General features: G+C 46.5%; 1 protein-coding gene across 1 annotated transcript in view; it reads left to right on the forward strand.

Annotated features, from left to right (window-relative positions):
* The first annotated feature begins 5,832 nt into the window (after positions 1–5,832).
* The window catches only part of LOC111160490 (ATP binding cassette subfamily B member 10), a 41,425-nt gene continuing 32,300 nt past the window's right edge, over positions 5,833–14,957 (forward strand). The window contains exon 1 of the mRNA XM_022523638.1: positions 5,833–6,552. Within this exon, the coding sequence (XP_022379346.1) occupies positions 6,036–6,552 (517 nt within the window). The 5' untranslated portion in view covers positions 5,833–6,035. The remainder of the gene's footprint in view (positions 6,553–14,957) is intronic.

The raw sequence follows: 14,957 nt of genomic DNA on the forward strand, positions 1-14,957 counted from the left end.
CTCATGACTTTGAGATCACAACATAGGCTGAGATCAAGAATCAGCTGCTTAACCAACTGAGCCACCCAGGCACCCCTAGGTGTTTTACATTTTTATTATAATTATTAATGCCATTTTGGGGCAGTGTATTTTCTACCTTCATTCACAAGAAAACTTATTTTTGTCAATTTTGGATTCAACGACCTCATAGAATTCTCATTGCTTCATTATTTTTTCACTGAACTCTGTTTTTTAGGTAAATAAGAATATAATTTGCATGCAATGATAATTTTATCTTTCTCCTGTTGATAACTATACCTCATTCATTTTTATCTCTTCCATCGGCTAGTACCTCCAGCACCATGTTTAACAGTGGCAGTGATGACTGGCGTCTTTGTCTTATTTTTCTAGTGGTTCAATAATGAGTATGATGTGGGCTGATGGCTTGATCTGGATGCTCTTTCTTAGGGCACTGATTGTGTAATGTGACAGTTCTGTTCTTATCATGTTAGTTTAGTGATAATGTGTTCTGTTGGATATGCTTTGCTGTTGTCTTATTAAGGACTTGTATATTGATTTTTTTTTTGTCTTTTGCTTTTGGTGGCTATCTTTGTTAGGTTTAAATATTAGGGCTCATGAATTTCACAAAATAGATGAAGAAATCTATCTTTATTTATGCTTTGGGGTAGTTTATTTTCCACGGGAATTATTTGTTCTTTAAACATTAGAAAGAGGGGGGTGCCTGGGTGGCTCAAGGGGTTGAGCATCTACCTTCAGCTCAGGTCATAATCCCAGGGTCCTGGGATCCAGCCCTGCATCAGGCTCCCTGCTGAGCAAGGAGTCTGCATTTCCCTCTTCCTTTGCCCCTCCCCCTCTGCTCATGATCTTCTCACTCTCTCTCTCAAATAAAAAAAATTTTTTTGAAAGAGGCTGTCAAACAAGGAAAAAATTTTTTCCTTTTACAAACAAGGAAAAAATTACAAATAAAAAAGTTTTGAAAAATTTTAAAATTTTCCTCATAGGAGGCTTTTATTGTTTTCTTAATTTTTAGTCAATAATTTTAGTTATTCTACTAGGTGTGTCACTTCTGGGAATTTAAACTACAGACAAACTCCTAACATGTGTGGAATGCTAAATACTTACAAAGATATTCACTGCAGTATTATTTATAATAGCAAAAGCTTAGTATTAGGACATTAGTTAAATAAATTGGGGTACATCCAGGCAATGGAAGGCCATTCAGCCTTTAGAAAGGATAATGTGCCAGTTGGGAACCAAATCCTAAAATGTACAATGAAAAAAGCAAAGTTCAGGGTTGCATGTCTAGTATGCTATATTTATGTAAAAAATAAAAATATAGGAGCGCCTGGGTGGCTCAGTGGGTTAAAGCCTCTGCCTTCGGCTCAGGTCATGATCCCAAGGTCCTGGGATCGAGCCCCACATCTGGCTCTCTGCTCAGCGGGGAGCCTGTTTCCCTTCCTCTCTCTCTCTCTGCCTGCCTCTCTGCCTACTTGTGATCTCTGTCAAATAAATAAATAAAATCTTTAAAAATAAAAATATAGACCATATACTCACACACACATACACTCCTATATTACCAGAATATGTTTGCAAGGATACACAAGGAGCAGTGGTTTTCTCTAGACAGAAGTGAGTGACTAGCGTATTGGTATCTGTGTCCTCTCGTAACTTCTGGGTCTTTCACCTCCTACTCAAAATATGCTAAAATGCTTCTCTCTGTCTGGGTCCAACCTCAGATGGTTAACATAAGAGAAAACACTGTACCTAAATATTATAAAAATCACAGAATCAGGCTCACTGTCTGGTTTCATGTATGTTACCTTTGTGTAATAGTCCTGAGCTACGTTTCATGAGATCATGCAAGCTTCTCTGTAGCCTGAAATCTGGACAGCTGTGAAACATAATCCTGATAAAACAAAGTTAGGTGTTGTAGGAGATAAGACCTGCAAACCGACTGCTTAGAGTAGCTTGAATAACTCAGTGCTTATTTGGCTAAACATGAGTTAAATGGGCAAATACCAGGCATCTATGGTAGTACAATTTAAGACACTGATGTTAGGCCTTTGTAGTACTTTCCTAGACCTGCCTTAGTAAAATACCACAAACTATGTGGCTTAAAAGAGCAGAAATTGCTTGTCTCATCGTTCTGGAGGCTGAAATCAGGGTGTTGGCGGAGCCATACTCCCTCCAAAACCCATAGGGAAATCTTCCTTGCCTTTTGGCTGCTTCTGGGGATTAGCAGGCAATCTCTGACATTCCTTGGCTTGCAGCTGCATAGCTCCCAATTTGCCTTGGTCATCATATGGCACTTTTCCCTGTGTGCCTCTGTCTTCATATGGCCACCTTCTCATCAAGATACCATACTCCTACCCCAATAGGGCTTCCTCTTACCTTAATTAACCATAACTGCCACCACTCTGTTTCCAAATAAGGTCCCAATCTGAGATACTAGGAGTTAGGATTTCAACATCATCTTTTTTGGAGGGACACAATTCAACCCATAACCACCTTTGGGGAGAAGGTGAGAGAGAATGTAAAAGCCAAAGATGCGGGAACCTACAAACACTGCATTCGGCCTGCCTGGGTCCTATTGGTGAGATTAAGTTATAGCCTCAGCCTTCACCCTAAGAGCACAGTGAAGATGAGTTAGCAAAAACTTCAATCTGGGCTCCAGAGGAATTTACAAATTCAGCCCCATGTAGAGCCCACCCCACCCCACCCCACCCTGCCCTTCCTGGTTCCTGCTTCATTGATGCGCATGCTCTACCTTGAGCCATTGCCCTGCTACCCCTGAGTTAAGAGAAAAAGGGAATGTACTAAGAAAGGTCAAATGACAACCCCACCCCCACACCCCCACCCTCATCAGATCACAGGCTTCACACCAGGAAGACTTGCGTTGGCTTCTTGTGCTATTGTGCTCCATGGGCCCCTCCTGCTGTCCATGTAAGCACCTTTAGCACATTCTGAGAGATATAAGAGCCCACAGATGGAAATGTTCTTGGAGTAATCCCAACTGCTCTCAAGTTTCTGTCCAAAGACGTCCTTTTTGAATTCAACACCTGTTGACCACTAAGCCTATTAAGAGTCTATTCACTAAAGGCCAGATTTGACTGCTCGGTTCAATCACACCTCCACTGCGAGCCCTTTCTGGATGTCAGTGGGCAGGATATGGACTTCTGTTTGTTGTCTCAGAATTCATACACCCCCTTTTCTTGCTTTTCTGTGGTATTTTATATTATTAATCCATTCGCATCTAAGTGTTTGAATCTTACTTTCCCAAACGCAGCTTAGAGTATTTCTTCCCTTTTTCAGTGGCCAAAGAACTTCTAAAAAGGCAAAGAGAAGTTATCTTTACTTTTAAACGGGAATAGGTCACAGTAATGCAAAGCGATAACATGTATTTAACACATATACATGTGCAAAACATAGATGCTTATTGCTTTGCATTACGGCAACCTTCTCTTCTCATATGAATGTGTATTGAATTTATACATACACACGCACATATATTTAGAGTAGCTTTTTTTTTTTTTGGTGTGATAACTATGTAAATCGCCCTAGTGATTATTCTGCCAATATTTATTCCCTACTCCATTCTCCCATTGTATATATTTTTTAGGAACCATTGACCTTTTCTTTAGAGTCTACAGAAATAATTCTTGCCATGTATATGAAATGATGGCTGGGAAGGATTTTTATTTTTAGCATGACATTTTTGTCAAGGTTGATTGATTTCCTATTACCTGCCTGATTTTTAGAAATGCAAAGGACCAATAATTGTTTTGTTTTTTTAGTCAACTACACTTGGAGTTATTGTTCTGTAGACTCCAGGCTCCAGAGAGTGCTTGCCGAATAAGTCTAGTGGACATCACTCTGGGGAAGGCAGAAAGCAAACGATGGTCCTGCCTTCCCCAGCCCTTGGAGCAGCAACTGTGTTCTGGAAAATGGGAAAAATAAAGTAGGAGGAAGGTTAGATTTGACTTAAAATTGTCACTTTCTGGTGTGCCTGGGTGACTCAGTGGGTTAAGCCTCTGCCATCAGCTCAGGTCATGATTCAGGGTCCTGGGATCAAGCCCCAAATCTGGCTCTCTGTTCAGCAGGGATCCTGCTTCTGCCTGCCTCTCTGCCTACTTGTGATCTCTCTGTCAAATTAAAAAAGAAAAATTGTCACTTTCCAATTGGGAGAATGTCATTTTTTGACATTGCTTCAGCTGGGGCTTAAATGGGAATGTACAATGTGAGGTATGAAGCACTATCTCCTCAATTTGTAGAAGTCGCCTAATAAAATCTTTCCAAAAAGGAACATGCCCACTCATAAATCGGTGGAGTCGATTTCTATCTATACCCTGCATTCTAGAATTTAGATACCAATGAGAGGCTAACCTAAGTCGTGGTTAACTTGGATTGGTCGGGGGGAACAACTCCATGCTCCCCTTGGTCTAAGAGGTGGAGTTTAGAGGACGGCATGCTTCCTGCTTACTTCCTGCTCATCAGGGCATTTAAAGCACAAATTATTTAATTCCACACTACTATCAGTACTTCGTTTCAAAAGTCCTACACTCCTTGCCTACCACGGCCCCAAGTAGGGTGAAGTGAGTGAGTCACTCTCCTGGGAGTGAAGCTTAATAGAGGCCCAAGAAGTCTCAGTAACCAAGATATATAACATTTTAACGCAAATTAAAAAAAAAAAATGGTAAAGTAGGCCAGCTGCTAACTGCCTATTTCTGTAAATAAGTCTTTCAGGGGTGGGATTAAGAAGGGAAGAGAGAGAGGCTGGATCATGCAAGTGCACAAATGCATTTGAAGTTTTGATATATTTGAAGCTTTGATGTATTGCTTATCATGGATTTTTTTTGCATTAATTTTGATTTTTTTAAAAATTAATTTTGACTTTAAAAATATTGCATTAAAATATTTATCTTGACTACTGAAATGTGAGTTTTTTTTCCCAAATCCATAAATTTTGCAACTGAGCCAAGTGTCTCTCGCTAGCTTTACCCTAGTATCGGCCCTGTAAAATTACGAGTCAACAAAAACCTATCCACCTTGTTCAACCATGACTCTTACATGTGAGAGAATCGGGCTGCTCCCCTCCCAATCCTCAGCGTAGGGATGCTATCCGCACCATGCAGTCTCCTTGCGTCCCCGTGGGTTTTAGGATCCTCTCCTCTGGCTTTCCTTGCACGTGTACTGAAATACAAATGGCATTTGGATTGGTCTTGCTCTGAACAGCCAGAGTGCCTCGATTGTGTCTGCTTTTGCACTTCGGCTCCAGTTATGAAATGATCTCTTCCTCTGCTCAAAGTTAGCCAGTTCACTGCTCGCCCACAACGTCCTCCAGAACGCCTCCCACAGCTGCGCTGACCCGCAGCGATGTCCTCTCAGTGTTCCGCGTCTCAGTCCGGTGCTCTGGAGTGGGACACAAGGTGACAGGACCAGCCCTAGTCTGGGTCACCGAGGCCGCGGACCCGCCCCAAGCGCCGACCAGCGAGCTGTCTGGCAGCCCCATCCTTTCACCGGTCATCGTGTGATCTCGTCTGTGCGCTCCGCCGAGGGCTCTGGCGTGAGAAACGGCTCGCGCTGCTTCCAGGTTTTTACGGGAGGATGCTGAAAAGCGCGAAAAAGCTCCCCGCGCGATAGTGCGCAGGCGCAGCGGCCCCCGGGGCTTTCTTCAGCCCGGGCCTTGGAGGAACGGGCTGCGCGCCCGGCGCTCTCCAGCCCGGTGGGGGCGCTGCGGGGAAAGCGTCCGAGGCGGGAGGGGGTTCCTTGGAGGGGGTGTCGGGCCCGGGTAGCCGGCCTGGGAGGGCGGGGACCCGTGAGGGCGGAGGGCGGCGGCTGGGATGGGTCTGGGGAGGACGCGTCCCCGGGCGTGCACGCGGGCCGCGGACCGGATGAGACGGGTGACGGCGGGTGACAGCGGGCGGGGCGGCGGGCGGCGCCCGTTTACGCCCTCTGCTCGGCCGGGCCGGGAGGGTCCTCGGACTCGGTGCGCGCCGGGCCGGGCGGGCTGAGGCGCGCGGGTCGGACGCGGCGCCATGCAGGGTCCACTCGCTTGGCCGCTGCGGCTGTTCGGGTGGCGAAGCCCGGCCGCCAACACGTGGACCCTGGGCGCCGGCGTCCCGGGGCCCCGACCTCCGCTGACGGGCCTGTGGCCGGCGCGGCCTTGGGGCGCGGGGCCGGGGCTCCTCCGGGATGCCGGCGCCGCGCGAGACCCGCGTCGCTGGACTAGCGGCTGCCCGGGCGGGGGTCCCCGCGGCCCCGGCGGTGGAGCAGGCCTGGTGCGGCTTCTGGGGCCGTGGGCGCGGTCCCCCGGCGCCAGCAGGTGCGGGGCCCTTGTGGGGCCCGACGTTCCCCGGCTCCGGCGCGCTGGGCTCCGGGGCGGACCGGCAGTCGCAGCCCGGGGCGGGGGCGAGGCCTGGCAGCGCGAGTCGGCGTTGCCTGCGGCCGCGGCGACTCCCAGAGACAACTCGCGGCTGCACCCGGCCGCGGCCAGGCGCTCGGAGGCCCAGAAGCTCTTGGGGCTGGCGTATCCGGAGCGCGGGAGGCTGGCAGGTAGGGCTTTCTCCGTCCTCTCCCCCTCGGCGGGTCCGCGCACCTTACAGAGCGCGTGGTCCCGGGACACAGTGGGGGCGGCAGGGAGACCCCGGGCCACTTGTGACACAGTGGGGAGGGACGGGCTGGCCCTTTTGTGGGGATCTTTACCAAGAAGTGCTGAATGGAGCGCTCACCTCTCAGTAGCATTGTCGAGCCTTTCAGGTTGGCTGAGAATCCGTTCTCAGTTGTCTTTTATGTTTGTTTTCTTGGCTTGACACACACAGAAGGGCAGCAGTATCTCATTATTGGAATCTTGGGGGCCGTTCTGCTTTGGCATTGCCAGCGTTCTCAGAGTGAGCTGGGCTCCCCCCCCTTACATTTGAAAATTTATTCTAGCCAAAAATATACCTGTTTTGTATTATGCAGTTATACCACTTCTTATAAACATTATGTATTAGGCTAAGCGAAATGAGATAAAGACAAATACCGTATGATTTCACTCATGTGGATTTTAAGGAACAGAACAGATGAACGTAGGGGAAGGGAAGGAAAACAAAATAAGAAAAAGAGAAAGGGAGGCAAACTGTTAGAGACTCTTAACTATAGGGAACAAACAGGTTGCGGGAGAGGAGGTGGACGAGGAATTGGGTAACTGTGATGGGCATTAGGGAGGAGGGCACTTGATGTAATGAGCCCTGGGAACTGTGTGCAACTGATGAATCACTGAATTCTACCGCTGAAGCTAATGATACACTATATGTTAACTAAATTGAATTTAAATAAAAAATAAAAACATTATTTGCTTTAGACAAATCTGTTAAACAGTCAAAAATTTTTTGCTATGTGAAGCGAAACAATGGAAACTTTTCAATTTGTTTCAAGTGCCTTTTGCCTCCCTGAGTGGTAAGCAGGAAGTTACTACCTCTTCAAAGAAAATCAAACACTGGCATGATGAGCAGTCTGTGTACTCCAGAAAATATGAGAAACTGTAGATCATAACCCAACTAAATCATAATTGAGTAATTTTTTTTTTTTTTGCAGATTTTTATTTATTTGACAGACAGATCACAAGTAGGCAGAGAGGCAGGCAGAGAGAGAGAGGAAGAGGAGGCAGGCTCCCTTCTGAGCAGAGAGCCCCATGTGAGGCTCGATCCCAGGACCCTGAGATTATGACCTGAGCCGAAGGCAGAGGCTTTAACCACTGAGCCACCCAGGCGCCCCATAATTGAGTAATTTTTAAAAGAAATCAAAACGAGGCGCCTGGGTGGCTCAGAGGGTTAAGCCGCTGCCTTTGGCTCAGGTCATGATCTCAGGGTCCTAGGATCCAGCCTGCATCCTGCTCTCTGCTCAGCAGGGAGCCTGCTCCCCCCCCCCTCTGAGGGCCCCTCTGCCTACTTGTGATAGCTCTCTCTCTCTCTCTCTCTCTCTCTGTCAAATAAATAAATAAATAAATAAAACAAAATCTTAAGAAATCAAAACAAATGTTTTTAGAACAGTTTTCAGTAGTTCCTCATTTAACCATAGTAGGGGAAATGTTTACATGCAAGGGCCTTTTAAGATCTAAAAGTTTTTGAGAGTCCCCTAAATCTTCATTTCTTTAATTAATATTTATTGAGACCACTCAATGTACGGTAGGCCATGGGGTTACATTGGCAAGCAGAAAGAAACATGGTTCCTGTTCCCCTTAGGGCTTCCAGCTTAGTGGGGGAGGAAACATAAGTAAAATAATCCTATGACTGGAGATAAAAGTGCAACCACGATGAAGGCATGGGAAGAGGGCCTGTGAGGTTGTCAGATGCAACCCTTGAAACAGGTCAGAATCCCACATGCTTTGCTGCAAATCCATTGCTTTCGAAAGAATTTACTAGAGTCATTTGTGTTGTAGTGCAGGTAGAGTAGGAATCTTCTACCTCTGACTGACCTTTGAAGCTTAGGGCGATTCTTGGTATCACAGAGGTATAAAGAGAATTTATTTCATTGCTCGGTTGGCCGTATGTAGATTTTGATGGAAATAAAGATCTTTTCCTTTATTAAAAGAAAATTTTGAGACTAGGTGATCTCACTGGACTGTGAGCTGCTTGAGACATGCGCTGTGTCTAATCCTGTCTAGTTCTTAGCATGTGTGCAGCACAGAGCAGGGGCTCAGAGTGCCTGAGTTGAGGGAATAAATAATGGTCCCACCAGGCCCAGATTGAGGCCGAAATTTGGAGACCCTGAGTGCTACAGGGTATGTCTGCCATTCCTATATGCAACTCAAAGTGAGCGCAAGGAAAGCCAGTTTTGTTTTGTTTTTAAAGATTTTATTTATTTGAGAGGGAGATCACAAGTAGGCAGAGAGGCAGACAGAGAGAGGGGGGAAGCAGGCTCCCTGCTGAGCAGAGAGCATGATGCAGGGCTCAATCCCAGGACCCTGAGATCATGACCTGAGCCAAAGGTAGGCACTTAACCCACTGAGCCACCCAGGCACCCCAAGGAAAGCCAGTTTTGTTTTATTCCTGAAATATCAGGTGCTGAGAAGGTATCTTAGGTATCAGGCTTTGCTGCTGCCCACATGTGCTCAGCACTGTGGGTAGCCCAGTCCTGCCTTTCTTGTAACCATCATCCCTGTACCTTCTTTCCATTCCAACATGCCCTACTATGCTAGTATGTTGAGAAGACAGTTTTAAATAAAGCAAGAGCTGTACCTCCTTTTATTTTGAGAAGAGCGATTTTGATCTGCCTCATTGAGTAATTGTGAACATGTCATTTGAGAAAGTCCGAGGTTGATACACTATTTTTTTAAAACAGATAATAAATACATATTGTATCTTACCTGGAAATCTGATGAAAGACCCTTACTAGGACGTATGGAGTCCTAAAAAGCCATTATATGTGATATATTGAAGCCAGTCTGGGTGTTGGCATTTGTGGGGTTAAAAGGAAGTGGGGTGCCATCTTTAATTTGTAACCTATCATCATAAGAGCAGCCTCAGATGTTGGCACATCTCTTTGAAATTTGGATAAAGAGCTGCGTGTGTTTGTGTGTGTGTGTGTGTGTGCGCGCGCGCGTACGCCAAAAAAAAACAAAAAAAGCTGAGCTGAAGACAAGCAATTCCAGTGTTAATTTGCCAATTTTTAGGAAAACAAGTGCAAAAATTCTTTCTCAACGATTCAGCTATACATTTGATAAACAGTATTTTCATCTGTCTTTAGCAATTTGCTGAGTATGCTGCCTGAAGTCCGGGACCAGAAGACTTTGATCTGAAGTAATTTATATCAGAAACTTCCAAATCAGGGTCTACCATTTGAAATGTTTCCAGATGTGTGTGGAGAAGAGTTTTAGCGTTATTCCCACCCTCCTTCCAAAGGCACTGCAGTCCTCTCACCGGCCCCGTGCTCCCTGCCCCTGAGGCTCACTTGGTATCGGAATTCGCAGCCATCTTCCTGTAACCATGGCCCACAAAGTTGCTCTCCCTTGTCTCTCTCTCATCACCTTGGCCAGAGGAGTCTTAAAAGATACAGGAGCTCGCCGGGGAGCCCCTGTGGGTGGACTGCTGGGATAAGAAGTAATTTGTCCGAGCCCCTTGCTGCGCCTGGCAGATAGAGGGAGGCTGTGGAGGGCTTTAGCCATCCCGCTGAGGTAGGGGCAGGAACGCTGCGTAAATTGATAGCCAGGAGTGAGCTGTGGGTCGTTGGAGTACTGTGGGGCTATAATGACGGTGCCAGCCTGCGGGTACACAGAGGCCGCCTGCGCGCCCCACGCTTCCCGGGCAGATTCCCGGTCACACGGTGGAAGCAAGGCGCACCTCCCCCTCCCCCCGCGCTGTTCAGTCGAGGCCTCTGTGGAGAACTGGGGAGGGTGCCTCTCGTTTAAAACACTGATAAGGGCTTGTGTGGTTTGAGATTAGGACTGTTCTTGGAACCCGATGCCCACCGGGAGCTTTTGCTGAATTTTTTTGTTTTATTTCTTTTACGAAGGGACCAGAAAGAACAGAGTGACGAAACCACTGAATGCAGAAAGCAAAGAGAGGGTGAGCAGTGCTTAGAGGGGCTATTTCCTGAAGCCCAAGTCAGGACAGACGCCGTACCAAGGACAGTGCTGCCGGCACAGGGGGCCGAGCCTCTGAAACAGACTGCTCCAGAAAGTTGAGGACATTTGTTTGCCCTGGAAATACCACATTTCAGAGAAAACGGAACATTCTGTAGCTGTGCTATGAAATGTGTTAGAATTGATTGAAGCAGACCATGCCTATCATATTTTAAAAGAACTCGGTATGAAGAGAAGTAGGGTTCATTATTATTATTTTTTTAAAGATTTTATTTATTTATTTGACAGAGAGAGATCACAAGTAGGCAGAGAGGCAGGCAGAGAGAGAGGAAGGGAAGCAGGCTTCCTGCCGAGCAGCGAGCCCAATGCGGGACTCGATCCCAGGACTCTGGGATCATGACCTGAGCCGAAGGCAGCGGCTTAACCCACTGAGCCACCCAGGCGCCCCAGGGTTCATTATTTTTATGTTGATTACAGGTTGATCGATATTTTGGCTATATTGGCTCAAATACACTGTTGAAATTAATCTTACCCACTCTTACTCTTTTAATGTGGCAGAAGATTTGAAAGTACGTAGGTGACCCCTGTCTTCTATCCACTGAACACCGAGTGCTGGAGTCAAAGGCATTCCTCCCACGGTTGCAGATACGGCCCAGATGCCTCAGGCTTTAGCACATGCTGGCAGTCGGGAAGATCTTTGTTCTGCAGATTGCTCCGTGAGCCTGAGCAGTTTCCTAAACTCTGTTTCCTGCTAGCCTGCCAGCTCCTGATGCCTTCACTTCCTTTCCCATCCAGCTGACATGCCAGGTGTCTTCCCCTCACCCTCTAACCTGCAGTATCCTCTCCTCTTTTGTGCCCCATAAGACCCACCTTGCATCCACGGAGAGTCATAGATGCTTGGGCACTCAACATGTCCAAAAACCAAGGTTGCCTTCCTCCCCAAAGCTGCCTTTTCTGCTCTGTCACTTCTCCCCGAGAGTGGGCTACTGTGTGAACCCCTTTGCCAAAGCTGGAGACATTCTTGGTGCCCTGTGAAGCTAACAGTAATGAAGATAATAGCTAATTATTGCTTGCTAGATGTTGGTCTCCATATCAGATGCCTCACATATATGTGCTAATTTACTCCTCGTAATGTTTCTGTGAAGGAGGTATAACTTTGTTGCCATTTTATAGATGAAGAAACTGAGGCACAGAGAGGCTCAGTGACTCACTGGAGGTCAAACAGCTAGATGGCAGAGCGAGGTCCAGTTTAGAACCTATCCTCCTATCATGCTCCCCAAGCCAAGGCAATCCCCAGGTCCTGTAGCACCTATTTCTTAAAAATATCTCCAGTCCTTGTCACCCTCCCTGTCCTCTCGACCTCTATCCCAGTTCCCACCAGTCCCTCTTGCTTGGAGCAGTGGAACAGCATGTTCTGAGGAGTCTCTGTCAGGCAGCCAGGCTGGCCTCCGGCCTGCAGCCAGAGTAAATCATTTAAGATGCAACGCTGGGGTCACCTGGATGACTCAGCTGGTTGTGTCTGCCTTCAGCTCAGGTTGTGATCCAGGAGTCCTGGGATCGAGTCCTATCCCACGCTCCTTGTTCAGCAGGGAGTCTGCTTCCCCTTCTGCCTGCTGCTCCCCCTGCTTGTGCGCTCTTTCTCTGACAAATAAATAAAATCTTTAAGTAAGTAAATAAATAAATGGAATGCAAAGCGACTGCAGCGGCACCCAGCGTCGCGTCCTCTTGGCCTTCCATTCTGCAAATCCCCTATTCCATGCTGTGCTCTAGACCCCACTACCTCTCCACTTCATTTCTCAGTATTTCTTCCTTTGTACCATGAGGTCCCTGTCCCAACTCTGTCCCGCAGCCATTCTGCTTCCTGGCCTGCCCCAACCCCCATGCTTGTTCCCCTTGTTGAAGCTTGTTCTCTGCTTCGACTGTGGTGAGATGGAGGCTTTATCTCAGTGTGGTTCTGCATTACATGAACTGGGTCACCTTGGGCAAGCTCCCTTACCTCTCTGTGCTTGAGTTTCCTTTGAAATAATGTGGATGAAAGGGGTTTGGGGAGGATTCAAGGAGATAGTGCCTACCACATGCTTCAGACAGTGGCGGGGACTCATTTCTATGTTTCATCTATAGTCCTGGACCCTGCCTAATGGTCGGATGACTCGTTAAAAGATGGGTATCGTGTCTCGCAGGAGCTGGCCGTGCTGTACAGCTTTTTCCACGCATCCCAGGCCTCTGTTTTTTCATGAGCTAACTCTGCATTTTAGGGTTTCTTTCCCCCTTCTTCTTTTTTTTTTTTTTTTAAGATTTTATTTATTTATTTGTCAGAGAGAGAGGGAGAGAGAGCAAGCACAGGCAGACAGAATGGCAGGCAGAGGCAGAGGGAGAAGCAGGCTCCCTGATGAGCAAGGAGCCCTATGTGGGACTCGATCCCAGGACGCTGGGATCATGACCCGAGCCGAAGGCAGCTGCTTAACCAACTGAGCCACCCAGGCGTCCCCTTTCCCCCTTCTTTTGAAGAGTTTTTCCTTTTACTTTTTGAAGGCCATGGTTCAGGAAAATGAGGATAGCAGAAAGATACCTGAAGAGATCTGTCAAGAGTTACATGACAGTTGCTGGGGTCCCATCAGACAAGGATAGGAACAAGGAAGAGGCTTAACCACAGAGAAAAGTTGGAGAAGGATTTCAGAAGGGTTGTAGTATAGTCAGTATGTCCAGTTTAGGGAGGGATCTGAATTGATAGTTAGACATTCATTAATGTCTAAGACAGTGGTATGTAGTAAAACCTCCATTAACAAGAATCCATCTAAACAAAAGCTGAGAAAAGTCTCTTACTTTTGTCTACATTCAGTGTGTAGGAAAAGGACACATATGGCAATAAAATAAATGGATAATTTTTTTAAAAATTAAAAGGCAAAAGGGGATATCCTGGAATGAGTTTGGATTCAACTAAATTACTTCCTCTGTAATCATTATTATTACTATGTAAGAACTAGTGTTCAGAATCAAAATCATAGGGCATTTCATTTACAGACTACAGATTCTGATTTGGAATCAAAGCCTTGAATTAGAGCCCTGGAGGAGGGAGGGAGAAGTGGACCCTTCTAGCACTTCACATACATTATACTCTTGGAAGCATTTGCCAGAGTGGAAGAACAGACTGGAGAGAGTAGCGACTGATGGAAGATGAAGCAGAAAGCCTTCTCAGCTCGATCCCTTATTCCCCAGGACACCTCCTCTTGGAGCCTGCCTGTTCACCACAGTTGTGTCAAGCGGAATCCCAGGTTAGATGTTGTGCGTACCTCTGGGCCCTGTCCTTAGGAGCATGGCATTTTGAAACAAGACCCCAGGTCTTATAGCAAAGTGAAATGGCCCCCGGCCAGGTTCATATTATTAAGTTAAATTGTGGTTATGGGATTTTAAGACAGACACAGGGACTTTCTGGCTCTCTGCAGAGTCATTTTCATCTGGATTTTCTGAGGCACCAGATCTTTCTTTTTTTTTTTTTTTTTTTTTTAAGGTTTTTTTTTTTTTTTTTACAGACAGAGATCACAAGTAGGCAGAGAGGCAGGCAGAGAGAGAGGAGGAAGCAGGCTCCTCGCCGAGCAGAGAGCCCGATGCGGGGCTTGATCCCAGGACGCTGGGATCATGACCCGAGCCAAAGGCAGAGGCTTTAACCCACTGAGCCACCCAGGCGCCCCTGAGGCACCAGATCTTAATGTTCCTATTTAGGCAACTGAGGAACTTTGGTCTGATACACTTTTGTGCCTTCTTTGCCAAAGTTCAACTTATTTGTTCATTCATTCATTCATTCAATATTTATTGAACTTCTGCTCTATGTCAGGTGGGGATACAGCAGTTATCAAAGCAGACAAAAATCTTTTATGTCCTGGGGCACCTGGCTGGCTCAGTCAGAAGAACGTGTGACTCTTGATCTTGGGATTGTGAGTTTCAGCCCTACAATGGGTGTAGAGTTTACTTAAAAGTAAATTCTTAAAAATCGTTTATGTCCAAATGGAGAGATAGACAATAAATAAGTGAAACATTTAGAATGCCAGAGTTGGTGGGGGGGGTGGCCTAGGAGAAAAATGAAGAGGGAGTGAGACAGCCAATTTTGGGTATCTGTATTTTATTTTATTTTTAAAGATTTTATTTATTTATTTGACAGAGAGGGTGAGAGAACACAAGCAGGGGGAGCAGCAGAGGGAGAGGGAGAAGTAAGTTCCCTGCTGCCCCCTGCAGGGCTTGATCCCAGGATCCTGGGATCATGACCTGAGAGGAAGGCAGCCACTTAATGACTGGGCCGCCCAGGCGCCCTGGGTAACTTTATTTTATTTTATTTTATTTTAATTTTATTTTTTATAAACATATAATATATTTTTATCCCCAGGGGTACAGGTCTGTGAAT

The sequence above is a fragment of the Enhydra lutris genome, unplaced genomic scaffold (genome assembly GCF_002288905.1).
Source record: "Enhydra lutris kenyoni isolate GAN:26980312 unplaced genomic scaffold, ASM228890v2 scaffoldscaffold76, whole genome shotgun sequence".
Taxonomy (NCBI): Eukaryota; Metazoa; Chordata; class Mammalia; order Carnivora; family Mustelidae; genus Enhydra; species Enhydra lutris.